This window comes from Nannospalax galili, unplaced genomic scaffold (assembly GCF_000622305.1).
Source record: "Nannospalax galili isolate Female #2095 unplaced genomic scaffold, S.galili_v1.0 scaffold137, whole genome shotgun sequence".
Lineage (NCBI taxonomy): Eukaryota > Metazoa > Chordata > Mammalia > Rodentia > Spalacidae > Nannospalax > Nannospalax galili.
Window position 1 is genome coordinate 1,532,298 of NW_008340203.1, and position 20,503 is coordinate 1,552,800.

The window sequence follows — 20,503 nt, forward strand, 5'->3', positions numbered from 1 at the left end:
TATATGGAAGGACTCTTCTTCTCAGCAGGGGGCCTCCTGCTCTCTGCCTGACTTACCTGGAAAGTGCCGCCAAGCACGGATGCCTGACCTTATTTGGAACATGATCTTTGGCATAGTTACCTGGAGTAAAAACTACCCCAGGTTTTTTCTATATGATAATTAGACATTGTCCAATAATCGATAATAGGAGCCTACTGCCACATGTAAATAAAGCATACTATGAGCACCTATCAGCTGAAGCATTGGCTACTGCCTCCACACTATATTTTCCCTGACCCCCACTGAACCTGCCTCCCCGGAAGGGCTTTCTTCCGTCAGTGCTCACTGGCCGTCCTGACCCCGTTCGTTGCTTCTGCTCCCTTTGTCCTCGTGGACCTGTGGCCAACGACCCACAAGGAAAGGGAGAGAACCCACAATCATGTTAGATCCTAAGAAGTGGAACGGGAATAACTCTGCAATATGAGGTTTCCAAGAAACAAAAAAGAGCCGGCCGTGGTGGTGCACGCCTTTAATCCCAGCACTCGGGAGGCAGAGGCAGGCAGATCTCTGTGAGATGGAGCCCAGCCTGGTCCCAGGCCAGCTAATGAAAAAATTAAGACACAATTACCAGGAAAAGAGCTTTAAACAAAGAGACTAATGTGAATCTAACATACCTTTTTGAGGATACCACATACAGAATTAAATGAAATCAAATAAAACTTGAAAGAGTTGCAAAATACACAAAGAGAAGCTGTACAAAGTTCTACTAAGACACACGATCACTTACAAAAGCTAAAGTTCGAGAGTCAAGATAAAAGCTAAGCTAAAAGAGCAGGAAGGAACTGCACAGCCTCAGAACAAAGCACAAGAATGATCCTGACTCTTAAAAGAAAAGGAGGAAAGTATATTCCAAACATCTACATCCAACATAAAATTTCAATGCACTGAGCAGTAACATACTGTCAATAAAAACAGTGCAAAAGCAGTATGACAACCTATACAAGGTCTGGAAGACTTGGAGTTCTCTCCCACACCTGCACACAATATTCAACAAAACCAGCAAGTGGAGAAATACAGCCCGTGTGGAGGTGCACACCTTTAATCCCAGCACTGTGGAGGCAGAGGTAGGTGGACAGATCTCTGTGTTCAGGGCCAACTTGGTCTACAGAGGGAATTCCAGGCCAACGGACTGCACAATGAGATCCTGCCTCAAAAAAAGCAAAAGCAAAACAGAACAAAAAACTAAGAAATTAATGATGTATCCAAGGGAACTGAGAATTAACAAATCTTGAATATAAACTCTCTAACAGTTGAAGGAAATTCTAATGAAAGAAAAGTAGAAAAAAATTAGAATGTGGACTTACAACTTTGTTGTCACAGAAGCTAAACAAAATCAGAGGAAGCTGGTAAAACACAGCAGAAGAGGCAGAGGCAGCTGCTGCTGAACTTGATCCTTGGGCCTTTGGCGCTTAACCCTCAGGGTCTGTATGTAAGTCAAGACCTACTTTAGGGAGAATAAAAACATGTACTGATTGTAAAGGAAAAAAATTTTTTTTCTAAAAGATGACATTTATTTACTGAACTTTTTTATATGACATTTTAATAATTACCCATTAAATACATTATGTGAAAACTTTAAAATTTTAAGATCCAAAACTGTACCCAAATTTGGTATTCTAGGCTCAGACAAAGTTGCGATGAAAGTCTAGGGTGCCTAGGTAAAGTGTGACAACCAGGGACAGGATAGTCTGGCCGCCCTTAGCAGTATTTTTCTCAGCTGTTCCTTCCTTCCCACACAGGAGCAGAAGAGTGAAACTGAAGACGTGGTGTACCGACTGCCACAGGCTCTTAGCAGCCTCGGCTCTGCAACAAGTTTAAACTCTTTTGCTTTCTCAGCCTACACTTTCACTTTTTTTCTTGAGAAACAAATTTCACCTAAGGGACTTCCTCTGCAGCCAATAAGAGCTACAGATCAATACCTCCACCAGCCATCACCATCTGAGAATGATGGCTTAAAGTATAAATGGCTGTGGATGAAAAAAACCCCAAAGAAGCATGTGCCAACCACAAATTTCTCACCAGTCACCTCTTCTAATAAACAAAATGGCTTCTGCATATAAACACATACAAAACATCAAAGCCGGCATTCTAAAAATCAATCCTGCTGAAATATTGTGCTTTACATCAGAATTCAGTCTCACTATTACACACGCCTCCTGCAGAAGAGAGCTTAATGCATAAATTCTGATCTTGTTGAAGCCAACCGTTCCATGAAAAATTAAAAGAAATATCAAAGTAAATGTGCAAATAACATTGGTGCTTAAAGCCCAAAACATAAGTCCCTAAGACAAAGGAGTGACAGCCGGCAGAAAAACAGCCAAGGAACGGGACCTGCCTTTTCCACTTATCTTTAATACGGTCTTTCTTGCTAATACACAAAGGTGAACCAAAGACAGATGAGACTGCAAACTAACAAAAATGATCTTTTGAACCGAGTTTCCTGTTCGGTTTTTAGCTACACTTTCTTTATATAAGGTAACGATCAGTCCAACTAGAAAATAAGTTATCGACATACTTTTCCAAGTAACAGTCCAAGGATCTTCAGCCTCACACACCAGGGACAGCAGTGTGGAGCTGCACACGCTGGAGAGCTCAGCATTCAATCTGGGAGCTCGGCACACGCCGCATGTTCAGGGCATGCCGGTGGATTTCTTGCATCTGTCTGATGCGGTCCTTCTGCCACATTAAGTTTTGAGGCATAGGGTATCTCTGTGTGCCATGCAAATACCGGTATGGGATCCTGACGTGACAGGCAGTGGCTCTACAACGAGGCTGGGGCATGGGAGGAAGGAGCATCCACCGCTTTCTCTCAGCACAGTATCGGTAGGCTTCCTTCCGATACTGTTTGTCAATATCATCACTGTTTTTCCAGCCTCCGATAATAAAGACGTCATCTTTGTAATAGCAGATAGCTGCTCCTTCGATGCTTAGGACTTCTGGAGGCAAGCTTTCAAGGATCTCATCAGACACCTGGCTGGCAATTTTTCTTACTGCTTCTTCATTCTCTAAAGAATAACTCTTGGGACAGCATGACGCTGTCTGATAGAAGTTTGAATGGACCACAGACATTTGAAAAAAACAGTAATTGTCAATAAGTGGCAAAGATTCCACATCTTGCCACTGTCGAGTCTCTGTATCATAGCATGTAATGACAGCCTTCAACCCATCCTCAGTGTCCCGGTCCACAGGGGTGCGGGCGGCAATGTACACAAACCGGTCTTCAATGGCTAGTGCTTTGACATCTCGAAGAATCTTTGGTGCTGACTCCAAGTTGTGCCATTTATCGAGCTCAGGATTGTAAACAGTCACATCTTTAAAACCAGGACTAAAATTGCCATGTCCTCCAATGCTATACAGCTTCCCTTTGACTTCTGTTAGCCCAAAAGAATGCTTTCTTGTCATCAGACTACAAACATGTTCCCATGTATTCATATTTGGGTTGTACCTTTCCACAGTTTTAGCAAAGCCTGGTTCCATCGACCCAGCTACATATACGTAAGATTCTGTTACTGCAACAGCATGTCCATCGAGATGATTATGAATGTGGGGCAGATTTACCCATCTGTCCTCATCAACAAAATATCCCACACATTCACTTAAGTAGTCTCCTCCCTCTGAGACACCTCCAATAACCATGATCACATCCATGTTTTGCCCATAGCGAGGTAACAGTGAGACATGAGAAGTGGGATGCTGGAGTGCACCAGACTGCAGATTCTCTGCTCTGAGCGCATGCCTCTCCACTGCGTCGGCCACCAGCTTGACACAAACTTCATTATTGGCCACCAGTCTCTCTGGTTTGACGTGTCGAGTAAGGTAGGTAGGTTTCATCTGGGACAACCTGAGCAATTTAAAAAGTTCCTCAAAATATCTCTCTCTCTCTTCAGCATTTCTCTGAACCCACTTCAAAACCGTTTCAAAGAGAACCTCTTCAGAATCGACTGTAATTTCTAAGTCCGAAAGCCAGTCTCGAATGAGATGGAAAGGTAAAGTATAGAACTCTTCATCCTGAATGACTTTATGAAAATTTCTCCGTATCATATCAGCAGCTTTCAGAGCAAGCTGGCTCAGGGTGTACATGTGCGCTAAGCTATGGATGGCCACACAATTTGAGAGATGAAGCTTTTTCTTGAGAAATTCTCCACAAAATTCTTTTAAACGAATTAACAGGAATCTAGAATCAAGAAAAAAGAGATTAATTCTGAAATGTAGTATTTTGCATTTTAGAACCCAAGTAAAGGGGGAAGAAGAGAATCAACACTCCAAAGTTGTCCTCTGACCTCCAGATGTGCACTGTGGCACCTGCACCAACATACCAGTCTCATATCTTCCCTCCCTTCCTCCCTCCCCTCTCCCCCTTTCTCTCCAAGACAGGATCTCACTACATAGCTTTACCTGGCCTGGAAACTCGCTATGTAGACCAGGCTGGACTCAAACTCAGAAATCTACTTGCTTCTGCCTCTGAAGTGCTCGGATTAGAGGCATTCACCAACCATGTCTGGTTTTTGCTTTGTATTTTGAAACAGGGTCACATGTAGCCCAGGCTGGCCTTGAATGCATAGCTAAGGATGACTGAACTCCTGATCTTCCTGCTTCTTACCTCCCAAGTGCTAGATTACAGGCATACATGACCACTCCAGCTTTGGCCTCTTAAATGAGACAAGTTCTTGGTGAAAAAGTTTTACCCAGTATGATTATATAGTCTAAACTAGAACCAGGCAGGAACTGTGACTTCCAGGAGGCTGTTTGGTCAGATATCAAAAAGAGTGGCAGTATAGGCTTTGTGTTACGGGTCTTCATCTCCTCTTCATCTCTGGGCAGCCACAGGAGGTGGGATAGATACTAAAGGACTAAGGCTGGGTTCTCATTAAAATACGGATGGCAAAATAAACTCAAATATATGAAGAAGCCAGGAAACAAAACAGACACACAACAACAAAAACCATGCAGGATAGTCTAGATGACAAAAAAAAAAAAAAAAAAAGATCAAGTGGTTTGGCATGTTACTAATAGAATATTACCCGACCACCTAAATTCATATAAACTAAAACATCACAAAGTGTTACCTCCAATCATAAATCTTGGTAGCCATTTAGCCTAAGGTTGGTCAATTTGTAACCATGGCTATAAAAGAGAAAGACCCTATAACTGAGAACCTTAAACAATCAAAGAATAATTTCATCAACTAGACCCACTTCCATTCAATAATGATTTGTTATTATTGAGGCCAGCCTGGTCTACATAGTAAGTTCTAGGCCAGTTGGGGCTACAGGGAGACCCTGTCTCAAAAAGACCAAAAAAGAAAAAGAAACATTCCATTTTAGAGATAAAACAAAGACAAGGTGGAGGGTAAGGGCTCCAGAGGATCCCAGACAAGTCTGGGTCTAGGGCCACCTGATTCTCAGGCTGCCTTGAGCAGGTAATTCTGAGACATATTCCCTTAGACAGGCTTTGGGAAGCACTGCTCTATGAAAACAATGGCTATCACACCCTAGGCAGCTGCCATGTCCTGGGAACATCTGCATTTACTGAAGTACTGAGTGTTCAGCTCAGAGCCTCATAAATGCTAGGCAAGGGCTTTACCACTATTTTTTTGTTTGTTTGTTTTGCCTTTTTTTTCCTTTTTGAGACAGGGTCTAAGTTGCCCAGATTGGTCTTAAACCTGTGATCCTTCTGCCTCAGCCTTGCAAGTGGCTTCGATTACAGGCTTGTGCCAACAGATCTGGCTCATCCTATTATTTCTGATCTTTCCAAGTGCCACACAGGGCTGGATTACAAACAGTATATGTGGGTGGCGAGAAAGATGATGCTCCTGCCTCAAAGCGCATGAGATTAAATTGTTACAGGGCACTTACAACAGTGCGTGTGAAAGACAGAGCAAAGTTAAGTATTTTAAGTAAATGGACCAGAGTATTCTCTCCTCCTCACCTGACTCCTCAATAAAAAGGGGGCAAATTGAGAAGCAGTATCACACAACAGACAGAAATACAGCTTGACAATAACACTGCTCTTTGGAGTTTCAACAGTCTCCTTCCCATCTCACCCTAGTTCTAACGGATGGCCCAGCCTTAGAAGACAGAATAAGTGGGTAGCCTTCATCTCTCTACAGTCGATTTGCCTGCACCCTGTATCTTCTTTCCCAGCCCAACCTATTCCTTTTAATTTTAAAACTTCATGTGTATGAGTGTTTTGCCTGCATGTATGTTAGTGTACCATGTGTGTACAGTGCCCTCGGAGGTCAGAAGGTGTCGGATTCCTTGGAGCTGGAGTTTCAGAGGGTTGTTAGTGGCCACGTGGGTGCTGGGAACCAAACCCAGGTACTCTGCAAGAGCAGCCAGTGTTCTTAACCGCTGAGCTATCTCTCCAGCCCTCCTACCTATTTTTTAAATATTAAACTGTATTAGGTTTATAGTTGTTTCTATCTAATTGGCAAGTTGTCATTGCTTTTTTACATCTAGTTTTATATAGATTTAAATTTCATGGGACTGAGAGATGGCTCAGCAGTTGAGTGCACACTACTCTTGCAGAGGACCTGATTATGTCATGCTGGAGATCAAACCTAAAATTTCATGCATACTAGGCAACTACCAACTGAGCTACATCTCCAGCCCTTATTTACTTATTTTGAGACAGGGTCTCACTAAAAAGCCCAGACTGTCTCAGCCTCTCAAATGCTGGAATCACAGGTGTGCAACACCCAATCTTTTCAATTTTATATGGATTCTACCCTTCCTTGGTTTCAAAACCTACTCCTGTAGTCACTCCCCTATTCTTGTGTAGGGGAATTACCAATTTCTCCTCTTCCACAGAATTATTTTCTTCAGTATACAAGCATCTTCTACTATCTCCTATTTTAAAGACAAAAAAACTTCCCTTGGCCCTTCCCCAACATTCTCACATGTACACCATTTTTCTGATCCTATTTATCTGTGGAGCTGGGGATCAAACCCAGGGCCTTATGCATTCCAAGCAGGCATTTAACCTCAAGCCTAATCCTTCTAATGGAAACACTTAACTAAATCTTATCAACAGCATCACAGACCTCCAGTGATCGCCCACTAGTTGGCTAACCCCTCCTAGACACACTCCCTTCTTAGGTGTCTATGAGATCAGTCTACACCACTGGGTTCTTTAACATTGTAGAGAACCCCAGCATTCAGTCCCACCTGCCCTCTTTCCCTTTGCCATTTTCCATCTATACTTTAGGTAGTTTCATCTATTCTATGGCTTTAATTATCATTTATGATACTTTCCCCAAATCTGCATGGATTTCTACCTTCCATCTAATGCCTACCCTTTTGGTTTTTGTTTGTTTTTTTTGAGCCAGGGTCTCCTTGCATAGCCAAGCAGGCCTAGAACTCTTGATTCTCCTGGTTCATTCTCCCAAGAATTGGTATCACAGGCATGGCCACTTCTTCTGGCTCGTTTTTTCAATATAAAGATTAATGTCTTCTCAGTGTTTGATGAGATGGAAATGTCCCTGACTTGAAGGCATTTCCTATTTGTCAGGCTGTTTCACCCTTTGATTTCCTTGCTCTTTTTTTTTATAATTTGATGTGGCTACCCAATGCTCTTCTACCCAGTTGCCTACCCAGACATCATGACCAAGTCCAAACTGACCTTCTTCCCAAAACCGTTCTTCTCCATTTTTCCACATCTTTTGTGTGCGTGTAGAGGCCCAGGGAGTCATTGGGGATCTTTCCTTACCTACTCTCCAGCTTTAGTTTTTGAGACAAGGTCTCAATGAACCTCACCCATTGGTCTAGGTTAGGCTTCAAGGAACAGCCTATCTCTGCCTTCTCCCCCAAGACTGGGCTACAGACAACACACCAACTTTTTAGGATCTGAGTTCAAGACCCTGAACTTGCAGTGCAGGCACTTTACTCACTGAGCATCTCCACAATCCCTATTTTCTATATCTTAATTACAACTCTGTCTTTCCACTGCATGGGAGTCCACTGGCAAATTCATCTCCTCTACTTTCAAAACACAGACGTCATCACCTCTTTTCCCTTCTTAATCCAAGCCTCCACTACCATTGCAGCAACCCTCCCCAACCATCCTATCCTCTTTTCAATACAGAATTAGCAAATCAAACTACATTATTCTCAAAGCCTTCCAATCTCATTCCAAGTAAAAGCTCATCTCCTTCCGCAGGCCAACAAGAGATCCATCCTCACCACTACTGTGATACTCCTTCCACACAGCCTCCCCCCACCCAGCTAAATGAGCCCCCTGCTGCTCTCCAGCTCCACCTGGGCTCTGTCTGGTGTCCCCTACCTAAACACAACCTTGCCTCCTTCATTTCTTTGTTAAGTATCTTCTGAACATTTTCTATGCACCCTTCACTGACTTGATGGTACATGTCTTTAAATCCCAGCACACCGGAGACAGAAGCTGGTGGATATCTGTGAGATGGAGGCTAGCCTGGTCTACATATCGAGGTCCAGGCCAGCTGGGGCTACACGGAGACCCTGTCTCAGAAAGATAAAAAAAAAATCGGTTCCTACATCAGGGCCTACAATGCACAGTTCTGTATTTTACTTTGCATCACAGCATCATTCAACAAGCTATATTTATTGTTTAACAATATAAGTTCAGTGAAGAATGGGCTTTTTGTAATTTTGTTTATTATTTTTAGACAGGGTCTCTCTGTAGTCCCAGGTGGCCAGGAACTTGCGAGGTAGACCAGGCTCGGTGCCACCTCACAGACATCCACCTGCCTCTGCCTCCTGAGTGTTGCACCACCACACTAGACAAGGGGACTTTCATCTGTTTTAACCACAGCTAGATCTCCAGCACCTTAAGAGTCCACTGTCTACTGCTCAAGAGGTGTTTGTTAAAGGATCTATAACAATACTACCCAAACACTCCTTGTACACGGCATCCTGCCTCCTAACGCGTCCCTGTAGCATCCTTTCCTGCTCCTACAATCCATTTTCCACAGCAGCGGAGGAATCTTTTTAAATATTTAAAGCAGATCATTTCTCTACCCCGCTTCCCACCACACGGTAACATTCCTAACCCTTTTTTTCCAATGCATCGCACACACCCGTTCCTTCTTCAGCAGATACAGCCTCCCTGGATTTTCCTTTTTTAAAGTCCCTTCTCTGCCAAGCTGGATCTTGCCTGAGGCCCTTGACGCAGTCTGGAATGTTCATCGCCCATCTTTGCAAGCCAGTTTTCCAGCCATCCAGAGGTCAATTTAAATGTCCTCTTCTCCGAAAGGAGCTCTTTCATCCCTAAGCAACCTTTCCCTCCTTTTTAATGTCATCACGGCAGTCACCACACGCTGACTTTGCTTTTCACTGCCTTTGTCTCTCTCTACCTGGAATCTGCGTTCCCCAGCGCACTGCGCCCCCGCCAGCCACACAAGGGCACCCCGGATGCCAGGGGCACCCCGGATGCCAGGCGCCGCGGCTGCCCGGCCGCAGGCGCAGGGATGGACCCCGATCCGCAGATACAGCCCCACACTCCCCGCTCGGCCGTCCTCGTCTACCTGTCGGCCAGCTCCAGGACCTCGTGCACGCTGCCGGTGCTCACTCGGATGCGCCCGGTGTACATGTACTCGATAACGGCTTCCACCGTGTCGGGTTCGGGCCCCGGCTCCGAGCTCCACTTGCGCATCTCCACCCGGCCCGAGCGCGACTCGGAAAACTGGCCCGAGAGCAAGGGCGTAAAGTACTCGGTGGCGGCGGCCAGCACCGAGCGGTGGGCCCGGAACTCGCGACCTCCAGCCCCGCCAAAGCACAGGGTGATGTCGCAGAACAGGCCCTGGCGGCGCTGCTCGTTCTGCCGCCAGGACAGCTCCGAGCAGTGGGAGCTGCACTCGAAGTCCTCGGCCTCAGGGCCAGGGTCGCCCCCGCTCGCCTCCATGACAGAGAGCCCGGGCCCGAAGTCCACCGTGCCGCTGCCTCGCACCTCAGCGGCCAGGCCCGCGGACCCTGGGGCCGCGGTCTCCATGCTCTCCATCTCCAGCACCTGGAGGGACGCGGCCGCCGCAGCTGCCGCCGCCGCCGCCGCCACCGCCGCCGCCATCTTGACTCCGCTGCACCGACCGCCTCGGTTTCGAACGGTGCGGCAGTTCTGGTGCCACACCGGAGGATTCTGGGATTAAATAGTGCTCGGGGCGGAGCCCCGCGTGCGCACTTGCGCCATGCTTTCAGGTACGCGACCTCGCGACAGCCAAGCAGGACTCCTTCCTCTGAGTGCATCCTGCTCTAGTTTGTTCTTCACAGCGAAGGACCTGCTCCCATTGCTGAAGCCTTCGGTCAACATGGGCTTTCTACTTAAGATGGCTTTGGAGTTTGTCCTCAGCACCACACACACACACACACACACACACACACACACACACACTCCCCATAAACACTTTTTAAAAATATTTTTATTTTCATTTTATGTGTATGCGTGTATTGCCTGCATGTATGTGAGTTGCACCCGTGTCGTGCAGTGCCGCGGAGGTCAGAAGAGGGCTTCGGATTCCCCTGGAACTGGAGTTATGGACGGTTCATAGCGGCCCTGTAGGTGCTGGGAATCGAACCCGGGTCCTCTGCAAGAGCAGTCAGTGCTCTTAACCCGCTGAGCCATCTCTCCAGCCCCTCAACATAAACATTTCTTCTTTTTTAATTTTATTTATCATTTTTATTTTATGTGTATGTGTGTATTGCCTGCAATGTAAGTAAGTGCACCCATGTAGTGCAATGCCCGCGGAGGTCAGAAGAGGCTGTCAGATTCCCTGGGACTGAAGTACGGACAGTTGTTAGCTGCCATGTGGGTGCTGGGATTCGAACCCGTGTCTTCTACAAGAACAACCAGTGTTCTTAACCACCGAACCATCTCTCCAGCCCCAACATAAACATTTCTTAAAAACTATTTTATTATTTTTATTTTAAACGTGTATGGGTGTATTGCCTGCATGTGTATAAGTGCACCCATGTCATGCAATGCCCTCGGAGGATCCCCTGGAACTGGAGTTACAGACAGTTGTTAGCAGTCATGTGGGTGCTGGGAACCAAACTTGAGTTCTCTGTAAGAGCAGCCAGTACTCTTAAGCACTGAGCCATCTCTCCAGCCCTATTTTGTTTAAGACATGGTCTCTCATGGAACCCAAGGTAGCCACAAACTTGGAATTTAGGATGACCTTGAAATCCTGAATCTCCACATCCCAGTTGTGTTGGGATTATTCACTTGAATTTTACATTAACTATGTTAAGTTGTCTTAGGATTTTAAGCATCCCAGCACCAAATAAATAGCCTTGGAGAAAAACTTTTTGTTACAATTATTTATTTTGTGTGTGGGCACTTGGTGTGGAGATCAGAGGACAATTTGAGAAAGTTGGTTCTCTCCTTCCACCATGTGGGTTCAGAGAATGGAACTCTGGTCATCAGGCTTGGTGGCAGGCACCTCTATCTGCTGAGCCATCTCCCTCCCCAATTTAGTTTCTAAAATTAGTGTGTGCACTCATGTCACAGTGACTTGCTGGTGTCAGTTCTCTCCTTCCACCATGTGGGTCTGGGGAATCAACTTAGGTAGTCAGGATTGGCAGCAAATGCCTTTACCCAATGAGCCATCTTTCTGGTTCACAGAAAAAAAAATTCTTAAAGATATATTGGGAGGGGGGCAGGAGAGCCAGCTCAGCAGATAAGAGCATTGACTGCAGAAGACCCTGGTTTTGTTCCCAGCACCCACATGGTGGCTAACAACTGGCCTCTAACTCCAGTTCCAGGGGCTCTGGTGCCCTCTTCTAGCCTCGGAGGGCATTGCATGCACAGGTGTGCTCACATACAGGCAAAACATTCATGCACACAAAAGATTCATTTTTATTATATGCATGTGCGTACATGTGTCTGTTAGTATATCTGCACATGTGTATGGATGCCCATGGAGACCAGAAGAGGGTGTCAGATCCCTTAGAGCTGGAGTACAAGCATTTGGGAATTGACAGGGGGACTCTGGATCTCATGATAGAGCAGCAAGTGCTCTTGACCATTGAACCATCTCTCCAGACCCCCCCCCAAAAAAACCAAACTATATATATATATATATATATATATATTCATTTAGACAGAATCTCCCTTAGCCCCAGCTGGCCTGGAACTTGCTATGGAGACCAGGCTGGCCTCGAACTCAGAAATCAGCCTGCCTCTGCCTCCCAAGTACTGAGATTAAAGGTATGCACCACCACACCCAGCCAGAAAAATATTTTTAAAGGGATATTAAAAGACTTAAGATTTTTGAGTCTCAGTTGGGTATGGTAGCACACAACCTGTAATCCCAGCAGGCAGGACCATTTCCAGTAGGTCAGCCTGGGCTAGACTCTCCAAACTAATCCTCAGCTAAGTGGATGAAGGTGAAGAAGTGACTTCTTATCTCTGAATCAAGAGCTGGGCTGGAGAGACAGGGCTCAATGGTTAAGAGTACTTGCTGTTCTTGCAGGGAACCCAGATTCGTTCTCAGCACCCACATGGCAGCTTACAACTGCCTGTATCTCCAGTTCCAGGATATCCAGTGCCTCTCCCTACCTGCATGCACATACATACATTTATGTGTACAAGGCAAAACACTCATACACATAAAAATAAACAGACCTTCAGAAATATATGAACTGACCTAAGCAAACTCAAGCAGACAAAAACCCAGCACAGAACTGTGGAAATGGACAGCAGGCCCCAAACTTAGTGGAAGAATTATTGGCAGTTGATTACTACTGGGTGAGGAAGAGCTGATCTTCTTAAAGGGAGGGACTCTCGACAGGTTGACTAGACTTCAGTGGATGAATTTATAGTGAGGGACGTGTGGGGACACTAACTTTACATGATAGGTCTTAACTCAAATGACAGAATGTGGCTGGGTGTAGTGGCCCATGCCTTTAATCCCAGCAAAGGCAGGTGGATCTCTGTGAGTTCAAGGCCAGCCTGTTCTACGTAGTGAATTCCAGGCCAGCTGGAGCTACAGGGAAACCTTGTCTCAAAAAGACCAACCCCGCCCCCCCAAAAATGACAAATGACAATGTATGAACTCCAGTGGGGGTGCTATGGGTGGGGCCGATGGGGAAAGGGTATTAAAGTTGATTAAAATGTTCTATATGAAATACACAAAAATTCAATAAAAAATTAAAAAACATATATCTGAATTACTTTATAAAAACATGAATATTGCCTACTTTGGAAGATTCTGGGATTAAATGAGGTAATGCTGAATCAAATGTTTGCTGCATAATTGCTATTTCATATGTACTAGATAAAAAAGAGTAAGAGCCACTTTTGCATTTTAAGAAAGGGAGTGGCTCAATTTGATTTTATTTTTACATCTGTGTGTAGGTGTGTGGGTGTGTGAGTGCGTGAGGGCCCTGGTGTGCCTGTGAAAGTCAGAGAACTTGTGGAAGTCACTTCCACCATGTGAGTCCTAGAGATCAAACTTAGGTTGTGGGCTTGGTGGCAAGCACCCTTACTCAGTGAGCTGTCTCTCCAACCTTCAACTTGATTTTTTAAAGTAGCACTGGTGTCAGTATGGAGGATGGCTTGTATGGGGACAGAAAAGGAAATAAAGGCACCATCTGGTAAAGCAGATGGACAGATCAGAGGGCAGGCAGGTCAAGGGTAAATCAGCAGGACTTGGAACCCAGTGGAGAAGAGTGACTTCCCAGCTTTTGGCTTCAGAACGTGGGTAGAGCCTTGGTTACCATCCACTGAGAAAAGGGGAGGTACAATTTAGGAATGCATTTTTCTTGGAGGCAGAGGCAGGCAGATCTCTGTGAGGCTAGCCTGGTCCGCATAGCAGGTTCCAGGCCAACTGGGGCTACAGGGAGACTCTGCCTCAAAATATAAAAAAAGATTTACTCTAATTATATATGTGTGTGTGTGTGTGTGTGTGTGTGTGTGTGTGTGTGCCTATGCACATGAGTGCAGGTGCTCACAGAAGCCAGAGTTGGCATATCCCCTAGGAACTGGAGTCACAGGCAGTTGTGAGCCATCTGACATGGTTGCCGGGACTTGAATTCGGTTCCTCTGGAAGAGCAGTACATGCTCTTAACCACTGAGCCATTTCTCCAGCTCAGGTTTTCATATTCTTTTTTGAGATAGTGTTTTAATTCTATTTTTCTTTTCAAGAGGTGGAGGAATATTTTTAAACACTTAAACTGGGTGTGGTACCACAGGCCTTTGATACCAGCACCATGGAGGCAGAGGCAGATGGATTTAAGATCAAGGTCAGCCTGTCTACATAAGTGAGTTCCAGGCTATAGGGAGATCCTGACTCAAAAAAATAAAAAAATTTAAAAACCCAAAACAAAAAATACTCAAAGAAATACAGACACTGTGGATGACCTGAAATGGCAATAGGCCTTCATTGTTACTATATAGTTTATTTAAACCAAACATGATAATACAGAGAAGAGACAGAGGTGGCAGCTGCCCAGACTCTTTGTGGGTTATAGATGCAAAACAGCTAGAGATGAGTCTTTGGACCCACATTTTAGTAACAGACAAGTCAGCTGCATAAATACAGAGCACATAAGACACAAAACAGTTCACAGCTTTTTGCTTTGCCCTTCCATTTTAAACACATGTATGTTACAACTTTACATTTTAAATTATTACTCCAGGTATGTATGACAATAGCTAAGGATGCAATGGTCCCACCCCTCTACCCCCCTGACATAAGCAGACATTGATCTGTAACACAGAACATTTCAATGGGATACTAAATAAACCCTCAACACAGAACATAGAAAAAAGATCTTTAAAAATCAGATTAATACAATGTTCTTCATGTTGTATGAGAGGATGAACGGAAGTGGAAAAAAAAAAACATGTCAGTAGGGCCTTTAAAGGATAGTCTCTTAAGTCTTAAAAGTTTCATTCCCTTCCTCTGAGGGGGAAAAAACATTTTTAACTAATTAGAAAGAGAAAGCAACATCATACACCCTACAAGGAGGAACACTATTCTGACAGTACTTAGATGCTTCCATATATAAATACAGCGGGGAGCAGAGCAAATGTCATAAGAATCGGCTTGGGTTTTTTATTTCTATGCTTATAAAAAAAATACTAAACTTCTTTGTGTGGACTGAGTGGGTACTGGTCTTCCATGCTGGCACATCAGTGGCTACTTCGGTTCCAGGCCCAGTCCTGCAATGGACTCCACTGCCAGCTGTCTGCACGCTATCACCCAGGAAGGAGTTCTTGGCTTCCCTCTTCTGCAGTGGGTTCCTGGCTCACTTACATGCTCATGTGTTCCGGAAGAACATAGGAGATATCATCCCATGGATGACGATAGAGCCCCTGTTTCAGCCTCTTCTGATCAAGATAGTGCCCTAAAACGAGCAGTGAAAGGTACAGGATGAGGAGGGAAACTGCCGGCAGCTGGGGCTGTAGCTCTGTGGAAGGAGCCGCCAAGTATGCATGAAGTCCTCCCTGGCTTTGACGCTCAGTACAGGGCAAGGGGGAACAGTGGAGAATGAATAATAAACCCATAAGACAACACACACACACACACACACACACACACACACACACACATGATCAAAAGACATGAGGCAGGAAATCTAGATCCATTCCATAGGTAAGTTAATCAGACTTGGACTTAATTCTGCTTTTCTAAACTAGCAAGGGAAAGTTAAAGGATTAAGAATGACAACTCAGCTGGGTGTGGTGGCACACGCCTGTAGTCCCAGCACTTGGGAGACAGAGACACAGGCAGGTGGATCTCTGTGTCTCCGTGGGTTCAAAGCCAGCTTGGTCTACATAGTGAGTTCCAGGCAGCTGGGGCTACAGGGAGACCCTGTCTCAAAAAAACCAAAAAAAAAAAAAAAAAAGGAATGACAATTCAGGGGGGCTGGAAAGATGGTTCAGCGGTTAAGAGCACTCACTAGGTGCTCTTGTAGAGGACCCAGGTTCAGTTCCCAGCACTTACATGGCAACTCATAACCATCTGTGATTCTAGTTCCAAGGGATCCTACTGTGCACTCACATGTTACACTTACATACATATAGGCCAACCATTCATACACATAAAATAAATAAATCTTTAAAAAATATATAAAAGGGGGCTGGAGAGATGGCTCAGTGGTTAGGAGGTGGCTGCTCTTGCAGAAGATTTAGGGTCAGTTCCCAAGGAATCTGACATCCTCTTCTGATCTCTGTGGGCATTGCATGAGATGGGTACACTTAAGCAGGTAAAACACTCATACACATAAAATTTAAGATAAATGAATATAAAGAAATAATGACTCAACTCTCTACATGCATACCATGGCAAGCACACACCCCCAACCCCATAATAATGTTTTTTTTTTTTGTTTTTTTTATGTCTTTTTGAGACAGGGTCTCCCTATAGTCCCAGCTGTCCTGGAACTCACTATGTAGACCAGGCTGGCCTTGAACTCACAGAGATCCACCCACCTCTGCCTCCCAAGTGCTGGGATTAAAGGCATGCGCCACCATGCCTGTCAATTTTTTTTAAAAGAAAAGAGAATGATGATTACAAAAATGTGACATCTGTGGTGGAAACTTCACACAGGGGAAGTGGTTAGGGTTAGAAAAGAAGAAAAGCAACAACAAACCACCTCAAAACAGCAGCCAACTCACCAATGAAGCCCATGCTTCTTCCCAGCACAAAGATGCCATTGAGGGCTCCAATGTCAACGTATTCATCAGCTTCCTCCCTATAACACACAGACAACTTACAGTTTTAAAATGACTCACGTGACCCTCCTTCCAACACACAGTACTGCTGCCAGGGGAGCGCTGGAGTTTCAAGGTGGAAAAAAGAGGGGTACTGTGGGTGGTAGGGTTAGAGCAACTTTTGGTTTTTTCTTTCTCTCCAAACCTTCTAGATCCCTTACAGTCGGGAGGAAACAGCAACAAAAATCAATGAGGCTGAATCAAGAAAGGGCTGTAACGCTCACCTGGTAAAGGATCCACAGTTCCTAAGCATGTCCACAAATGCAACTCCAATGAAACCATCCACATTCAGGATAAGATTTGGCTTCTGGGAAGGCAAGAAATTCATTCTTATTATCTCTCTCTGTCTCCCCGATTTTCCCACTGTTACTACTTGTATTTGTCAACTTGATTAGCCTGAAAGCTCCTAGGAAATTAGCAATGCTCAGCTCTGGGTGTGTCTGTGAGAGCTTCTTAACTAAGGGGAGGGGACTGTTCCGAATGGGAGCACCAGCCCATGGGTTAGGAGCCCAAGAAAGAAGGGGGCTAGCACAAGCATCTCTCTGCTTCCCGGCTGTGATGATGTGCGTTGCTCTGTCCTGCTGGGCCATCCCTGCCATCAGGCTGAAACCTCTTCCACTGAGCAAAGTAAGTCCCTCCACCTTTTAAGCTGTTTCTGTCAGGTACTTGTCACAGCAAAGTAAAGCCACCTAACACAGTTACTATCAATTTTGACACTAAAAATTTCCCAATGGGTGTGGGTGGCACACACCTTTAACCCCAGTACTTGGGAGTCAGAGGCAGGTGGATCTCAAGTGAGTTTGAGGCCAGCCTGGTTTACAGGGCAAGTTCCAGGCCAGCCAGGGCTACATAGTAAGACCATGCCTCAAAAATAAATAAAATTTCCCTTTTGAACAGGGCATGGGAGATAAAGTCATCCATGACTACATAGTGATTTCATAGCCAGCCTGTGCTGAGTCCTTGTCTCACAAAACAAAACAAAATAAAACAAAGCAAAACATAAAAGAAAACACAAAACAAAACACCCCGGCCCCAGTTTGATTTTAACTCTACAATCAGGCTGTATCCGATGTCAAGGAAGAAATCCACCCGAAATTGTGACTAGGGAATTCTTCCTTTGGTACCTTTGAGGTGGTAATCTTCTCCACTTCCAGGGCGTAATCCAGCAGTGGGGTAGCTGGGAAGTGCTGCTTGACGAAGTCTTTGAGGATCTGCACTCGCATGTCTGGGTTGTTTATCTAAAAAAGATCCAAAGTTACAGAAAAACTCACTCAGACACAGCAGCCAAGGGATGTGTTTGTACTTGTGTCATAAGTGCACAGAGCTGTATGTGTCTTATCCTGGAGCTAACACAGGCACCTGACCCATGTGTAAAATTCTATGTAGGACCAATAGGGACAGTGCTGGGAGGCTGGAGGATTTTCAAGTTCTCTCACGTCTCACTTGGACCTCAAAACAACCTCTGTAGGTAATCTTTCTCTCATCTTAAAAATTTTATGTGCATTTATGTGTATGAGTATTTGCCTGCATGTATGTGTGTGCACCACTCATGTGTCTGGTGCTTCTGAGGGCCAGAAGAGGGTGATGGATCCTGAAAATAAAGATGGTTGTAAGCTGCCTTATGTGGATCCGGGAACTGAACCCGGGTCCTCTGCAAGTGCTCTTAATCACCAACCCATCTTTCCAGCCCTTAAGTAATCGCTTTATTTATTTATTTTATGTGTATGTGTGTATTGCCTGTATGTAGGTACTAGTGCACCCGTGATGTGCAATGCCCGAGGAGGACAGAAGAGGCTGTCGGATCCCCTGGAACTGGAGTTATGTTAGCTGCCATATGGGTCCTGGGATTCAAACCCGGGTTTTCTGCAAGAAAACCAGTGTTCTTAACTGCTGAGCAATCTCTCCAGTCCCAGGTAATCACTTTTATACTAGGTGGAAGGAACTAACCCATACTCCCACCCCCTAGGTTCAGAGGTTAGTCACTGTCTGTTGTGTGAGGCAGCAGGGGCTGGATTCAGCCACTCTCTACTCAAAGTCTTGGATCACCAAGCCAAGCTGCCCATTATTAGCTCTGTCATCTAAAAGTATAACAAAGTTCTGCACTAAATAAGCATACACTGTAAATTCGGCAGCAATGTATCCCCAAAATCTGATGACGTTAACTATCTGTTAAGAGACCCATACCTGTGTGAGGGAATGAGATGACTCAGAAAGACCATAAATGCGAACACTAGTGATCTGACAGGATCTGCCACCAGGCCATACAGACAACGGTCACCTCTACCCAGGGCTGCACTAGCTGTTTAAAATACTATCTTTCCCTACGGGACTATCACAATTGGGGTCGCCCTAATATTACCATTCTACTACACCAAGGATAGCAGGTGTAACTATCTGGCTTGCTTTGGCCAATGAAATGTGATATGTGAGGGGCCAGAGCAATAGCTCAGAGGGTAAAGGAACCTGCTGCCAAATCTGAAAACCCGAGTTCCAGCCCTGGGATCCATATAGTGGAAGGAGAGAAATGACCCCTACAGGTTGTCCTCTGACCTCCAAACCTGTAGTACCATACATACATGTGTGCATGCACAAAGAATAAATAAATGTAATTAAAAAATGAGTGCCAAGTGAACCATAACTTGGTGGGCAAGTGTTTAAGAGCCTCCTCATAGTACTGCCATTGGGGTTTTCATTCCAACATCAAATCAACACACCTGGATAAGTGCTGCTCAGCAGAGATGACAGAACAGAACTGCAGTCAACCCATTGCAGATGTGCAATGAGTAGGAAATAAACTTTGTCTGTGACAGGCAGAGCCCTGTGTAGCATCAGGTGCTGTCTGGTGTAAGGTAACCAACGTGTTTCCTCCACCCCATCTTAGTTCTTTCTCCTATAAAGTCCACTTGGAAAGTCAAAGTTGAACGAACTGAACCCTCATAGGACAATCTGTATTACGACCAGGGAAATCTAGCCACCTCATATTTGGCAACTGTCTGCATGTCCCAAGCTGCATATTGGAGTCAAGAGCTTGAATGTTTCTAACTCAAATCGACAATCTCTCATCAGTGCCCATTATTCAGAGCCTCCCCTCTTACAGAGAGCAACCATTTACCGATTTCACTCGGTGGCCAATGCCCATAATCAGTTTTCCTTCCTTCTTCATCTTGTTCACAAACTCCATGGGGATAATGCCACTGTCAAAGGCTTTACTGAACATCTTGGCTGCTGCATCCAAGGCACCCCCGAACCGGTCCCCCTGTAGGAGAAACAAGCCCACAATGCCTAGAGCTGTGATGGTTTTTCTAGCTCTGAAAATTAACCCAAGATGCCCCAAATATGGGGCTCAGGGTTTTACAGCCAGGGGTTCCTAGAAGGAGCCCGTTGCACTTAGGTAGCAGGATGCCAAAGTCCAGTGCTCCCACTGCCACCTCCCAGGAAGGCCGGACTTACAATAGTGAGCAGCCCTGACGTGAGGCTGGAGACCAGGTCCTTTCCAGCCCGAGCACAGATGATGGTGTTATGGGCTCCAGAGACAGCTGGTCCATGATCCGCTGTCACCATCAGACACATCTCAATAAACTGGCAGGAGTATTTGGGTAACCTAGAGGAAGGTGCATAGTGGTGCAGGGAGAGAGGAGTTAGAACAAAGGCCAGGAGCCATGGTGACAAGACCACACTCCTCCTTTTTCCCACATCCCTGAACAAGTCGCTCAAATTCAGGAGAGTAGCTACTTCCCAACCCAAGTTCCTCCTGATTCCTGAGAAGCTCTGGAATTAC

The 20,503-nt window shown here is 45.3% G+C and overlaps 2 protein-coding genes across 8 annotated transcripts in view; both read right to left on the reverse strand.

Annotated features, from left to right (window-relative positions):
- Window positions 1-300: 300 nt before the first annotated feature.
- Klhl11 (kelch like family member 11) lies at window positions 301-10,123 on the reverse strand. Of its 2 annotated transcripts, XR_607351.2 has the most exons (3): window positions 9,539-10,123; window positions 2,555-4,213; window positions 301-1,483 (listed from the first exon to the last, which is right to left on the reverse strand). XR_607351.2 is itself a non-coding variant. In XM_008835266.2 (2 exons), exons 1-2 carry the CDS (start codon window positions 10,075-10,077, stop codon window positions 2,632-2,634), a joined length of 2,121 nt encoding a protein of 706 aa, XP_008833488.1. In that variant the 5' UTR covers window positions 10,078-10,123; the 3' UTR covers window positions 1,905-2,631. The 2 variants fall into 2 exon arrangements, 1 of the variants encoding a protein (XP_008833488.1); XM_008835266.2 differs by lacking the exon at window positions 301-1,483 and having other exon boundaries at window positions 1,905-4,213.
- A 4,240-nt stretch (window positions 10,124-14,363) lies between these two features.
- The window catches only part of Acly (ATP citrate lyase), a 74,884-nt gene continuing 68,744 nt past the window's right edge, over window positions 14,364-20,503 (reverse strand). For 3 of the 6 annotated variants that reach the window (XM_008835267.1, XM_017798711.2, XM_017798710.2), the window contains 6 exons: window positions 20,176-20,326; window positions 19,838-19,981; window positions 17,850-17,963; window positions 16,950-17,032; window positions 16,630-16,706; window positions 14,364-15,356 (listed from right to left, as the gene is read on the reverse strand). In XM_008835267.1, coding sequence (XP_008833489.1) covers window positions 15,262-15,356; window positions 16,630-16,706; window positions 16,950-17,032; window positions 17,850-17,963; window positions 19,838-19,981; window positions 20,176-20,326 — 664 coding nt within the window. In that variant the 3' untranslated portion in view covers window positions 14,364-15,261. The remainder of the gene's footprint in view (window positions 15,357-16,629; window positions 16,707-16,949; window positions 17,033-17,849; window positions 17,964-19,837; window positions 19,982-20,175; window positions 20,327-20,503) is intronic. The other 3 variants (XM_008835268.2, XM_017798708.2, XM_017798709.2) reach the window with 3 other exon arrangements.